At 49.1% G+C, this 14,646-nt stretch overlaps 1 protein-coding gene across 5 annotated transcripts in view; it reads right to left on the reverse strand.

The window, feature by feature from the left end:
- MIDEAS (mitotic deacetylase associated SANT domain protein) overlaps positions 1–14,646 on the reverse strand; it is a 68,592-nt gene that overhangs the window by 10,518 nt on the left and 43,428 nt on the right. For all 5 annotated transcript variants that reach the window (XM_043556561.1, XM_043556565.1, XM_043556560.1 and 2 more), the window contains exons 2-9: positions 12,380–14,100; positions 10,743–11,042; positions 4,393–4,738; positions 2,343–2,409; positions 1,737–1,879; positions 1,530–1,633; positions 926–1,001; positions 171–259 (exon numbers count right to left, since the gene is read on the reverse strand). In XM_043556561.1, the coding sequence (XP_043412496.1) occupies positions 171–259; positions 926–1,001; positions 1,530–1,633; positions 1,737–1,879; positions 2,343–2,409; positions 4,393–4,738; positions 10,743–11,042; positions 12,380–13,852 (2,598 nt within the window). In that variant the 5' untranslated portion in view covers positions 13,853–14,100. The remainder of the gene's footprint in view (positions 1–170; positions 260–925; positions 1,002–1,529; positions 1,634–1,736; positions 1,880–2,342; positions 2,410–4,392; positions 4,739–10,742; positions 11,043–12,379; positions 14,101–14,646) is intronic.

A 14,646-nucleotide genomic window follows, 5' to 3' on the forward strand; every position in this document is an offset into this window, starting at 1 on the left:
CCAATCTTCTCCCCTTGTTTTGTTTAGAAAATTCTCTCCGACAATACTTAGTGGCATTAACCTGACTGCTTTTTCAGAGAGACTTCAGGGCCACCACCGGCAGAGGGAGCCCCAAATCACACAGCCGGCCCCTGGCTGCCTCTTGCGCCTGAAACAGAGCCCCAGCTCACCAGCTGCTGCACCAGGAAGAAATCCTTCTTATAGATGGCAATGCCCTTGTTGAACAGCTTCCTCTCAGCCATCTTCCACTGGTCAGAACCTGTAAGGCAAAGCGGGAGCCAGGGTTAGTGAGGTGGATGGCACTGTGAGTGACCAGCAGAAAAGTGTGAAGTCATCCGTCCACGGTCTCTGCAGCCATTCAGAGTTGGATCCATATTTCTGCTTCCGCCACTTACTAGCCTCTGAGCCTCAATCACCTCACTTGGGAACTGGGACCTGGTCACACAAGCCACCTCACCAGTTGTGGTGCAGACTCAAGGAGATAATGCACGTGGAACCCTTGCTGCTCTGCCTGGCACACACAAGAGGTACCACTCAACAGGGATCGGTGGCTGCTGTGATTATGCCATTTGGTCACTGTCCCTTTAAAAGCACAGTGCCCAGGATGGGCCACGGCACTCCAGGGGTTGTCTAAGTTCCAAGCACCGGATGCCAATTGGGATGGCACTCCCCAGATTCCTGTCCCTTGCACCTTGCCATGGACTTTCTTGCCTGCATGGGCTCCCACCTGCCCACGCCTTTCTCTCTGCCCCTTCAGGGCACAGGAAGCCCCTTGAGAACTACCCCATCTTTGGTGTCAGTTCTTTCACTCCGGCTCTTGGCTTATCTGCCCCCGACCTCCTCACCCCCATCCAGGGCTGTGACTCAGCACCAAGCTGGGCCCCGCTGATGCTGGAGACCTTGAGGCTCCAGGTCCCAGGCTCACCTGTGTAGTGATAAGTTGCCAGTGGGTGGTTATGGGGCCGCAGGGGCTTCTTCAGTAGCAGCTTATTCAGCGTTTCCTGAAGGGGAAGTGAGGAAAAGGTCAGTGCCCTGCAGGGGTCTCAGTGGTAGGCTGAGCCTCCTAGGTGCCAGGCACAATTCAGAAGGCCTCTTCAACCCTCTGAGTAGTAAGGTGGGCATTTATTTTTACCCTGCGTAACCACTGAGGGGCAAGAGGTTTGGCAGGATGGCGAGATCACGGAGGGTGGAGCTGCTCAGGAACCAGGCCAAGGGCCTCTTAAGAGAGAACATGTGGCCCCCAGGACAGACAGCCAGAGGTGGAGAAAGGCCTCAGTGACAGCCTTTCTGAGGGCGGGGACCCACTGACCCAGAATCAGGGACTAGGGTAGACAAGAGGACCCTGTGCAGCAAAGTCTGGAGTTTGGAACTACGACTACCTTCGGTGGAGCCCCTACAACCCCCAACCTGGTCAGACCCTCCTGCCTGCCTCCAACCAGTAGGCCAGCAGCCCTGGCTCCTGGGCAGCAGACATGGATCCATGCCAGCCTCCCTCAGGGTCCCTCCCCCCACCAGGGCCATCATCTCACCAGGATGTCTCCCCTGGACTCATGCAGACAGTGCAGGGCCAGCTCCTGGTTGGTGCCAGCTCCAGGGAAAATACTGGAGCAGGCGGCTGTCAACAGGTCTTCCACTGGAGCAAGCGTGGGAGGGGAGGAGAAGAAATCTCGTTCAGGGCCTAACCCACCCACCTGTCCAACAGCCCACCTTCACTTGCTGGTGCAGCCCCCTCTCACCTTGCCTCTGCTTCTCCCGGCTGCTCTCTAGGTCCTCCCATGGCTGCCACACCAAGTCGGCCTTGTGGGGGTCTGCAGCTGCCAGAGCACGATCCCTTATGGAGGGGATTTCCGCTTGGAACCGGGAGCCCACGTTGATCCGTCTGCAGGGGTGGAAAGGGCAGGGAGTGAGGCCTCACCTCGTGGGCACAGGGAATCTTTCTCTCTGGGATGGGAGAAGATGCAGGGGGTAGTCCGCAGACGCTGAGCACAGCAAGACCTCAACTGAGTGTAAGGAATTTGGCTTCCGTGAGAACAGCCTGGCAAACGGGACCTGGTAGTGCCAGAAAGACAAGGCCCAGAGGTTGGAAAGGGGAGAAGCTTCAAGTTTACAGATAGGGAAAGAGTCTCTTGGACTGCCCTGCCGATACTCAGAGGCAAATTCAAACCGAGCTGGTCCTTTCCTTTAGGGTGGGGACAGTAAAGCCCAGAGCCAGTTGCAGAATCTCGGAGGCTGTTCAGCCCTCTGTGGGCCCCACACAACCCTCCTCTTCCTCACAGGGCCTGCATGCACTGGACCCCATCGGCCACCCTCGTACCATAGGCCAGAGGAAGGGCTGCACTTACGGCTCGATGCTCACTGGGGTGGCCTCCCCCATCACAGAGAGGACAGGTGGGGTGACTTCAGCGCTATCTATGGGACAAAAGGCACATCGGTGAACGGCACCCTCCTGCCTTCAGCAAGCCGCCCCTCCCCCACCCCACCCTACATGGCTGCTCTGTTTGCACAAGAGCCATGGCAGTGACTCACAGAGACTCGTACTTGGAAATCAGGCACGGTGAATCCTGGCTCCTCAGCCTGCAACTGTGACGACTAACTGTGACTTTGCCAAGCACGTGGGTGCTTCTGTTTTCACACCTGCTGCAAGGGGCTATTACTACCTACCTCCTAGGGTTAATGCGAGGACTGAATGAAATCATGCACAAAGCCTCACCCTCAATAAATATTAGCTACTACTACTACTACTACCACCACCCAAAGCTGGGTCCCTGCCCCAGGAGCTCCCATACTACAGAATTAGCTCCAACATTAAACTATGCTTGCTCTAGTAAAGAAGCTGAAACGTTTGGCACACTAGCAAGGCAGTGAAGGAGAACCCTGTTTATATCTCCTCACTTCCATGCTGGATTCTCTGCCTCAGTTTCTCCTGAACTAATCTTAGTGCCCCACATGGAGGCACTCCCTTGCTCCAAAAACCTTTGCTGACCTCCCCCCCCTTTGCAACTTGCAACTCCTCAGCTCGGCTCACTCATGCAGCTCCCCTTTCATCTATGCCTCCCACCACCCCCTTGCCCGGACCCTGGAACCTAGCTGACTGCTTACTCATGGCTCTTCGCTCTTCCTGCACGGTCCTACCTCCAGGCCTTTCCACCACTCATTCCGGTGCCGAGTATGCCCTCCCCACCTCCTTCCTAGTTCAAGCTCTTAGCTCTAGCCCCACCCTCTCCTGAAGGCTTTCTCACCACCCCAGGCTAGTAGGCTCTGCAGGCTTTGGAGGTTAGGGTCTCCCTCACTCACTGGCTGTTGATCCCACTGTGCCCAGAACCTCTGCTTTTCTGTCTCCCAGGTTTCCATGTCAACTCCCTAATGACCCTGTACTCTCTTTAGAACTGACAGACCGGTGCTGTCCCATACGCTACTGGAGCCTTCACAGGCCCCAGTTCAATGCTTTACACCCAGGTACTCGATAAATGCTCATGGATGGACAGGCCTCTCTTTGTTGCCAGTCTGGTCTCTACAGTGATTTCTTCCTGCGCAACCCAGGCACGGAGAGAAGCTTGGAAGGTACGTGGGAGGGTGGAATGGAAGGCCAGCCAGCCAGCCCAGAGTGAGCCATTTCTCACCCACAGACACCAGGGGGCACCAGAGAGCTAGGGCATGGGAGGTCAGGGTCAAAGGGTAATCTAGTGATGGGAGGCTTCACCCTTGTTCTACTACCTCTGGAGGTGTTTACTCCCACTTAATCCTCCACCACACTACGAGATAAGATTATCCCATTTTTCAAAGGAAATGGATCTTTTTGTGGAGTGGCCCACATTTTTCAACAGTTCACCACCCGGGCCAGCCAAAATGTCTGCTCTTGGCCAAAACAACTATTTAAGAGCCCCAGGAGGCAGGATCTACCACATAATATTAAGAGCAAACGTGATGCGTCAGGCATGGTGTTTTAAGTGCTTTACGTTTGTTGCTGCCTCCGAACCTCACCACAACCCCGTGAGTTGGCTATCAGGTTGAACATAGGAAACTGCTATTTGTGGATCCAGAAATAGATTAAATTGGCAATTTCACCAACAACCAAGTACTACTAATATCCTCAATTAAATACTAAAGAAACTGAAGCCCAGAGAGTTTCAAGGACTTGCACAGGGAACATAACAGTAAATTGTAGAATTGGGATTTGAACCCAAGCAATTGGGCTGATACCGCCTACCCCATCCCTGCCTGTTCTTGAACCAAGACAACCACCTTTTCTCTCTCAGAGAATAGTCAGTGGAGCCCCTTTTCCCAGTGTTCCAGCGAATCCCCAGCAGCCTTATCGTCAGAGTCTCGTTCCTGCCCATTGCCCTCCCTCCCCACATTCCCTGCCCCCATGGCCCCTGAGGGTGGGTCACTCACTAGACCGGAGCAGGGTGCGATGGGCACTCTTTGGCGTGATGGGAGGAGGGGCTGGGATGCTGCTGGTTGACATGATGGCATTGAAATAGAGGCCGGAGCCTTCCCGCACAGGACTGAGGATTGGGGGAGGGGTGTAGGGGGGTAGCTCAAAACTCCGCTCAGAGGGGTGGTCAGCTAGGCGGACAGGAGAGCGCAGGTGGCTCTGGTATGGGGTGATGTTGGAGTAGACGGGAGGGGCAATGAAAGTGCCCGCCTTGGTAGGGATGATCAGGGGCTCAGGCCGTGGTCGCTGCTTTGGTTTCCGCACTGAAGGTTCCCCTTCCAACTTGACATTCATGTCATCAGCCTGGAGAAGGAAACAGAACCAAGATAGCTCAGACTCTTATGTGCTGGGAAAACTGAAGTCTTGACCACTGCTGGTCAGTCTCACCTTTCGAACTTAGCCTGCCCACCACACCCACCAACGCAAGCCTGAGACAGGGAACAGGTCCAAAAACCCTTCTTACTGTCTCCACTAGGGCAGGGGTCAGCAAACTGTTTCTGTAAAGGGACAGATAATAAATGTAGGTTTTGTGGGCTGCACCCAGTCTCTGTTACATATTCTTCTTCTCCTCTTCCCCACTCTTTTTAAAGAATCCTTTTAAAATGTTAAAAAAAAAAAAAAGATACAAGGTAAAATCTATTCTTACATCTGGATATGGCCCACAGGCCATAGTTCCCAATACCTAAAGTGAAGTATGCTATTGGACAGAGAACTGTAGTCGTTAAGGGCCCAGGCTCTGCAGCTAGATTGCTTAGAATGGGCTCTACCCCCTTTACTTATCACTTAAAATGTCTTAACTTCTCTGTGCATCATCATTTTTAACATGGGAAAAGTAAGTACCTACCAAATGGATTAGCTATGAGGACTAAATGAATTAATATGTGGAAATCACTGAGAACAGTAACTGACATGTAGTAATTACTCAATAAATACTGGCTGCTATCAAGCTGTATATTAGATGGAGGTCCCTACTATGTGTCAAGACCTGAGCTGGGCATGGGACCACAAAAGGAAGAAGACAGTCCTGTCCTTGCAACACTTTTTCTCATAAAATTAGTCCTACGATAACAGACCAGCCTACTTATGCTGTCAAAGGTTAGCCCTCCTAGCTTACACTTCTCCCTGCTCGATATGCCTCATGGGTCTCCACGTAGAATAGAGGGTAGAGCTGTAAGGGAAGAGAGGCCTTTCTCTGCTCCATCCCTATCCTCTCAAAAGCAAATGGAACCCTATGAGGGTGAGCAATATCCAGATCATCTCCCTGAGTACAGAGCTGGCCCATAGGTGAGGTTGGCCACACTGACTAAGTAGACCTGGGAAGAGTAGGCTTTCCCCCTCTCCCCGTGTCCAGCTCCCACAACACCTTTCAGCAGAGGGCACTGACTGTCCATGAGGTCTTGGCCATGTCCTTTACCCATTTGTGCCCTCTTTCCTTTTCTATAGACTAGGAAGAAATGAAATTTTTCATTCTTTCTCCCCTAGGGGAACAAGATGATTGCACAGAAAAAAATGCAGTGGAACCAAAGGCCCCAAACTTGTTAGACAAGAAATCCAATATGAACTCAGTTAGCCGTAATGATTTGTAATTTTGTAATAAGGGAAATGGAATTAAACTATTTTGAATATTTGACAATATTTTTTGTATTCATTTTTTTTTTAGGTGTGATAATATTGAGGCTATGTTAAAGGAAGGAAGGAAAAAAGGAAGGAATCTTATATATAATGTACTTCAGATATAAACCTAAATATTTATGAACTTAATGATATTATGTTTGGGATTTGCTTCAAAAAAAAAAAAAACAAAAACCAGTGGTAAGGAAAAGTAGAGATACAAATAAAAAATGATTTGGCTATATTTTGAAAACCATGAAAGCTGGGTGATGGCTAAATATTTAGGTTCAATTTACCATTCCCTATACTTTTGTGCAAGATTGAAATATCTATAGTACAAGGAAAAACAAATAACTAAATAAAAAAAGTAACCAAAAAAATAAACATCTTCCTAAGCCTGGTGTAGTGTAAGTGCTCACAGGTGGGAGTTGCAGGAGATCCAAATTCCAGGGCTACCTCTGTCATTACTTGGCTATATAAACATAGGTAAGTCTCTGGCCTTTTCTGGACCTATTTCCTCAACTATGAAATGGGTATGTTGAGCTGTGTAGTTGTTCAGGCTCCTTCCTGCCATCCTCAGGATAAACTGAGGCCTCTAGCCTCCAACCTCTATCACAACCAGAGAATAAGACCCCAGAGAGTAGAGACTGTGCTGCTCATGATGATCTTAAAGCTCCCCTTTTTGTTACAGAGGACAGAATCACAGGCTAACTCTCCGGCTGAGAATAACTAGAAAATTCAGGCTCAATATAAAAACCACATTTTTGAAGGTATCAGAGAGCAAATAAGTTGTCAAAGACCTGAAGAGCCAAGATACAGGAAATGAAAGAAAGTGAAAAAGTGAGCCCAGCATCTGGAGTTGTGCTTTCCCTAGAGGTGGGTGCATTACTGGAAGAGGTAAGTGGGAAGCTGAGCAACTAAATGGAGTTTAGGGCTTGCCAGGGAAGGAGAGCCTGATAATCCCCCAGGCTTTGGATTGGGACTCCAAAGGGCTATATCCTCAGAATAAAGGTGAATCAGAAATAGATTAGTCCACATGTAGAATAATGCCCAACTTAAAATCATCTCATTTCAATCTCTGATTAAATTAAAATAATTCAGGATTGCTAATGCCCTTTGCTATCTGTCAGATGCAAGATAAGTCCTCTCTGGAAGACAAGAAAAACATCGAGAGTCTTTAATTACTTCAACAATTTTTCATATATGTCTGACATGCAATTAAAACTAGCCAGATATACAACAGAACAAAATGTGATTTAAAAACAAGAAGTAATGTAACAGAAAGAGACCCATGGGATCCCATTAATGGAGTTATCAGACATAAACTTTAAGAAAACTATGCTTAGGTTATGCAATAAAATAAAAGGTTGAAGTTTTCATCCAAGAATTAGAAACTCTAAAAATGAACCAAATAGAAATTCAGTAACTGAAAAAAAATAACTAGAAATAAGAACTCAGTGAGTTGGCTTAACAACATATTAGATACAGCTAAAGAGAGAATAGGTAAACTAAAAGATAGTCCAGACTAAGAGAAAAATGGAAAACACAGATAAGTGCATAACAGACAAAATAGGGGATATGGTAAAGAACTCTTACAAATGTGTAACTAGAGTCCCAGAAGGAGAGAAGAGAGGAAATAGGACAGAAGAAATATTTAAGGAAGACTACAAATTCTAAACAGTATAAATACAAAGAAAACCAATAGGTATAACAGCAAAAACTGGTGAAAACCAATGACCAAAAAAAAAAAAAAAAAAAAAAGTTTAAAAGCAACAAGATAAAAAAAAAAAAAAAAGCTTGGAGCACCTGGGTGGCTCAGTTCGTTAAGCATCCGACTTTGGCTCAGGTCATGATCTCACGGTTGGTGAGTTCAAGCCCCACATCAGGCTCTGTGCTCACAGCTCAGAGCCTGGAGCCTGCTTTGGATTCTGTGTCTCCCTCTGCCTCTGCCCCTCCCCCACTTGCACTCTGTCTCTCCAAAATAAATAAACGTTTAAAAACGTAAAAAAAAAAAAAAAAAAGCTTAAATTCAAAGAAGCAACAGTATGGCTAATGGTGATTTCCCAACACCGTAACTACAATGGAAGTCTGAAGACTATAGAATGACATATCCTTTTAGTGCTAAGAGAAAAATAACTACCAACAACAGAATTCTCTACCCAGCTTCAAAAATGAAAAAATAAAAACATGTTCAGACAACCAAAGACTAATAAATTTCATCATTAACAGACTTGCACTAAAGGAAATACTAAGGAATATTCTTCAAGCAGCACATAAATGATCTGAGATAGAAGCTTGGAGATATGAGAAGAAATGAAAAACAACAAATACATACAGTAAGTCTTTCAGGCTAAAATGGACAACAACTGAACAAAACAATAATGTTATCACTGAGTAATGTATAGAACTGTTGAATCACTAGACTGTATACCTAAAACTAATATAACACTGTATGTTAACTATATTGGAATTAAAATTTAAAACTTAACAAAAACAATGATGTTATACCATCCTGGTGATGTTAAAATATTTAGAGAATGAAAATACATGTTAATAATTCTATAAGTGAGAGATTAGTGGAAAACAGAGTTAAAGTGTTGTAAGAACTTTGCATTGTTCTAGAAGAGGTAAAATATGAATTTACATTAGATTTCAATAAGCCAAGAATGCATATTTTACTCTCTAGTAGCTCTTCTCAACCAGAGAATTAAGGCCTAATGTAAGTTTTCACGGTATGTAATGACTTAGCTTCTTGCCTGTGCATCTAGAAAGGGTACGAGCTATGTGCCATCCTCCAGTGAATTGCAAAACTAGTCACTCAAATTCCTTATTGTGGGGCTTAGTTCCCTCCAATTAATCCAGGTAAGAAAGGCTGCTTGGGTAATTACTAAAGGAGTAATAATTAAGTAAATAAATAAGAATAAGGAATAAACAAGTATATAAATAATATATCAGTAGAGGGGGGAAATGGAATGACAAACCCAATCAATCCAAAGTGGGAGAAGGGAGAGGTAGCGAAGAACAGAAGAGGCAATATGGAATAAATAGCAAAAAGTAGAGGGCAGATTTAAACCCAAGTATATCAGTAATTGCATTAAATGTAAACTGTATCAACGCTCTAAAAGACAAAAGTTGTTAGAACAGGTAATGACAAACACCAATTATATGCCACTTGAAAGATACACCTTAAGGGCTGAAAGTAAAAAGATGGAAAAGATACACATCGCATCTTCCTCCCCACAACACTAACCAAAAGAAATCTAAATATTTCACAAAGTAGGAGCAGCTGGGTGGCTCAGTCAGTTAAGCATCCAGCTCTTGGTTTGGGCTCAGGTCATGATCTCATGGTTGGTGGGATCGAGCTCCATGTTTTTTTTTTTTTGTTTTTTTTTTAACGTTTATTATTTTTGAGACAGAGAGAGACAGAGCATGAACGGGGGAGGGTCACAGAGAGAGGGAGACACAGAATCTGAAACAGGCTCCAGGCTCTGAGCCGTCAGCACAGAGCCCGATGCGGGGCTTGAACCCACGGACCGTGAGATCATGACCTGAGCCGAAGTCGGACGCTTAACCGACTGAGCCACCCAGGCGCCCCTCGAGCTCCATGTTTTGAACTCAGAGGCTGCTTGAGATTCTCTGTCCCTCTCTCTCTGCCCCCCCACCCCTTCCCCCCACTCATGCTCTCTCTTTCTCTCTTGAAATGGAATGAAATAAAATAAAATATTTCACAAAGTAGATTTTAAGAGGCAAAAAGAGGGGCACCTGGGTGGCTCAGTCGGTTAAGCGTCCGACTTCGGCTCAGGTCATGACCTCACAGTTTGTGAGTTCAAACCCCACATTGGGCTCTCTGCTGTCAGCACAGAGCCTCCTATGGATCCTCTGTCTCCCTCTCTCTCTCTGCCCCTCCTCCACTCATGCACATGCCCTCTCTCTCTCTCTCCAAAATAAATAAACACTAAAAAAAAAAGAGGCAACAGGGCGCCTGGGTGGCTCAGTCGGTTAGGTGTCCGACTTCGGCTCAGGTCATGATCTTGCAGTTAGTGAGTTCAAGCCCTGTGTCGGGCTCTGTGCTGACAGCTCAGAGCCTGGAGCCTGCTTCAGATTCTGTGTCTCCCTCTCTCTCTGCCCCTCCCCTGCTCACGCTCTGTCTCTGTCTCTCAAAACATGAATAAACGTTAAAAAAAATTCTTCTTAATAAAAAAAAAAAGATGCAAAAAGACTAGTAAAGATAAAAAGAAACATTTCACAATGATGAAGTGTCTAATCCACTTCTAAATGAGTATGCATTGCATCAAAATGTGTAAAACAAATACTGACAAAAAACTAAAACAGATAAAACCCCAACCTTAGATTTCAACATATATATGTTTGTATTGACAGGACAAGTAAACATCTCTATATCCCAATGCCTAGCACAAAATCTGACCCATATTAGAGGTGAAAATTTGCTGACCTAAAATGAAAGAGATTCACACATCCTAGATTTTCATAAGCAGTCTCAATTTCCAGTATAAAACTGTCTCATTGTCTCCCCTAAGTGCATTTATCCATAAGTTTGGCTTGGAAAATATAAACAGTATCTCGCAGGTTGCTTGAATACCTCCTATACTACCATGACCTCTTTCTTCCCATAGGGTACTAGGCCCCCAGGAGCACACAGGTACTATAGGTGTTTGCATGGGGAACCCCCTCATACCTGAGCTGGAGCATCAGCCCCAGGAATACGGGTGGACCGCCTGCGGGTGACAATGACTGACGGCTTGTGTTCAGCGGGGTTCTGTTCGGGACCCTTTCCATCCTCATCAACACCTCCAGCTTGGGCTGCCTCAGTTGGGTCCACAGTCCGCACAGGCACAGACACTGGGATGATGAGGGGTACCATCCCGCTGTCCTCTCGTGCTCGCTTGGCAGCTAAGGAAGGCTCAGAAAACTCCACCCCACACTTGGTGGTTGAAGCCAGCACACTTTTCCGCTTCTCCTCAGAGCCATTGGCATCCTGGAGAAGGAGAGGGAGGGGGAATGAAGGTAAGACTTAGAAGGTAAGTCCTAATAAGTCCAGGACCCCTAGTTGCATTTGATTCAAAAACCCATAATGGTTCCCAATGGTCTTTCCCTAAATACCTTTTCTCTCATCACACTCCCAAATACTCTCCATAACCTCCCTCTGCCAGGTCCTCCAATCCTGGCCTGGTGCAGCGGTCTTCAGATGACCATCTTGGGCCACAAGGGGCTTACAGATGTGTTTCGTTTGACCTGCACAGTGTGTGGCACATGCAATAGTATCTAAACTCAAAACCTATTTCTGCAGGGGCGCCTGGGTGGCTCAGTCAGTTAAGCATCTGACTCTTGATTTCGGCTCAGGTCATGGTCTCACAGTTCAAGAGTTCGAGCCTTATGTCGGCCTCTGTGCTGTGTCAGTGTGGAGCCTTCTTGGAATTCTCTCTCCCTCTCTCTCTCTGCCCCTACCCCACTCATTCTCTCTCAAAATAAATTTTAAAAACTTAAAAAAAAAAAAAAAACCAACTTATCTCTGCAAAAGAAAGTAAACAAGGAACTTTTTACAAGGTAATGATGGTCTTTGTATCTTTTCCCCATTGGAAACTGCCTGAAGTCAAGTTCTGTAGCTTCTGACATGCCAGCCTTGCTGTAGGCATTGGGGGTTGGGGGGGGAGGGGTTGAAACCTCCAGTGAAGGAGGGGAAAACACTGGCTTTGGAGTCAGATGCCAGGCCTTTATCTTAGCTTTATAACCTTGGAAATCCTCCATGGGCCTCAGCACCCTGTCGTAGGGTTTGATGATAAATTACTTCTCTGATCAAGTGTAAGAAACTCCACGTACAAGAGAGGTGCTCAAATTCTATTCATTCTTCTTCCCTGTTGTTACTGTCCTTTCTTTTAAATCAACTTTATTGCCAGTAAAATTCACATACAACAAAATGCACCTATTTGTCATCAGTTCGATGCATTTTGACAAGTATCATCACCTGTGGAAACCACTGCCACTGTCTCATTTTAGGATACTGGATCTGGCAATGGTTTCACCTTCCTCGACTCCCAATCCTTCATGTGCCCAATGAAGAAGCCAACCCATGACAGTGTTTTGCACCTTACTGCCTGCAGACCTTTCATCTTTCCTTCAGGTATGAATGCACCTACGTAGAGATTCTTTGCATGGAGGGAGTTTAGAACTTCCTGAAGCATATGGGTTCTTTCATTTCCTTCAGTGAAGAAGAAAACCACCCCGTAGACCTCGAGTCACTTGCTTGCCCCTGGCCGCAGACACAGCTCACCCTGCCCTCTGCCAGGCCAGGCCTCCATCCCATGCCACTCTCACCTTTGCATTCTGCAGTGAGGCCAGCTCCACTGCCTTCTGGGCCAGGGTCAGCAAATTGGCCTCCTGGGATGCCCGGCGCCTCCGTCGAGTGCTCTGGATCACCCCACCCCGTAGCACCTGCCCACAGTCCCCTGTGCCCACTGCCCGCATGCCCTCCTCGTTGCCCATCGTGGGAGCCTCCCGCTCCCGACCGTTGGGTGCCAGTCTCTCCCCATCAGACAGCAACTGCGACTCCCTCAGCTCCAGCGGGAATCCCAGAGCTTCAGAATGGGGGTGCCCCAAGGGGCCGGGTGGTGGCTGCTGTGGGGGCCAGTGATGTAGGAATAGGTTGCTGGTGGGCTCCTGTCCAGGCTGGGTGCCAGCCACATCCAGAGGGGCAGAAGGCAGGACACCCTCCTTCGAGAGGCGGCGGGAGCGGCGGGGGAAGGCGATCTGGGACTGAGGTAGCACAGGCTGTGGGGCTGACTCCTGCAGGAGGGCCTTGCGCAGTTCTGGGTTCATATCAGGGTTGGGGGGGAAGGGGTAGGGCGCCATGCTGTGGTGAGCCAGGTGGGATTGCCCCAGGGGTCCGGCCGGCTGCAGGCCAAAGTCCTGGGGCTGCTGAGAGGGTGGCTGCTGCATGGGATAGAAGTTCTCAAAGAGCTGCATCTGGGGAAGGGCGGCCTGTTGCTGCTGCTGCTGTTGCGGCTGCTGCTGCTGCGGCTGCTTCTGCGGTGGAAAAGCCGCAACGGGGTTGGGGGGCGGTGGGCCCTGCCGGAAGACCTGCCGGTTCACCTGGTGGCCGAACGCCAGCTGGAAAGGTTGCAGGGGCAGTGTCTGGTTTGGGGGCTTCTTGGCCACATGGAAAGAGTTCAGGGGCGTCTGGGGCCGCCCTACCTCCAGCTGCACCTTCTGTGGCATCATCGGCCGCACGGCATTTCCGTAGCGGTCCAGCTGCGGTCCGCCTCCTTTCTCCCGCTTCAGTGCCTCGGGGTGGTTGTAGTAGGTAGAGACCCCCATGCCAGGATGAGGGCTCCCCTTGGGTCCGCTGTAGAGGGGCAGGCTGTGGCGGTTCCATGTCGAGTGGGGTGGAGGCTGGCCTGGCTGCTGCTGCCAGCCACTGTCACTGACACCCCCACCGCCTCCACGCTCAGGGCCCCGCCCTGGAGCCATCACAGAGTTGGGCCACTTGACCGAGCCCACCTGCTGGGACAACATGGCTGCCGTGGTCCGCTCGGAACCATACACCACAGAGTTCAGCAGGGCCAGGCTGTTCGGAGGGGGTAGCTCCACAGGCTGGGAGACAGGGGCGGCCCCTGCCGGACCCTCGTGCCCAAAGTAAGGCTCCTCCTTCACTCTGGTGGACTGTGGAGGGGCTGGGGGCTGCTGTGGGGCCTGCAGGGGTGGGGGCTGCTCCTTGGGAGCTGGCTCCTGGTCCCCAAAGAGGCAACGCTTCCGTTTGTTCTGAGCCTTGGGCTGGGCCTGGAGGTTCATGGTGTGGCCAACTGGGCCCCGGCAGCGAGCCCTACTTCACCAGCTGCCCATCCCCTGTGGGGATGTTCTGCTGGAAGCCCAGCTCTAGTCCAGGAGCCAGTGGGGGCAGAACAGGGGGAGGGGAAAGTGCTGGGGGGTGAGGTCAGGCACAGGGCGAAAGAACTGTTGGCTCTTCCTTGCTCTTTGTAGGATGGCTCTTGGGCTCCTCTACTCTTCCCAGTTCATGATGTTCCACAGGACCCTGGAGCCTGCAGACAGAAGAATAGGGACAGTGTCAGCCATAGCCTCCCAGGATGCCCCGGATGTTAGCACAGGTATGAGAGATGGACCCAAGTTCACAGAGCAGCACAGGTGAGGCAGGAGCCAGAACCTTGGGGGAACTACCAGAAGGCAGCGCTTTGTGACTCTCTGTGTCCCACCACCTCACCCTGCAGCACTTGGTTGTGTAATCTGTACCCGGCACAAAGGCACCACCCTGGGAACAAGTGGGGCTGAGATCCAGTCAGAGCCCCTGTAGCCAAGATGGGAAAAGGAGTGACAAAGGCCACGTTGAGCTCCCATCTCAGTTGACTCCCCTTGCCCAGTTGGTCGAGCACATCTGTCCATGCAGTAGCCTCCCCACCAGACCCAGGAGGAGCTTTATGCAGCCAATGCCTCCTCTGATGCTCTGAGCTTATCTCAAGCACAGGAAGTAGAGACAACAGGGGTCATTCCTAACTAACCATGTGGCTCCAGGGTGGGAGCCCACCAAGTCCTTGCAGAGTCCAAGGCCCAGGGCTAGGCTCACGTCCTTT

This window comes from Prionailurus bengalensis, chromosome B3 (genome assembly GCF_016509475.1).
Source record: "Prionailurus bengalensis isolate Pbe53 chromosome B3, Fcat_Pben_1.1_paternal_pri, whole genome shotgun sequence".
NCBI lineage: Eukaryota > Metazoa > Chordata > Mammalia > Carnivora > Felidae > Prionailurus > Prionailurus bengalensis.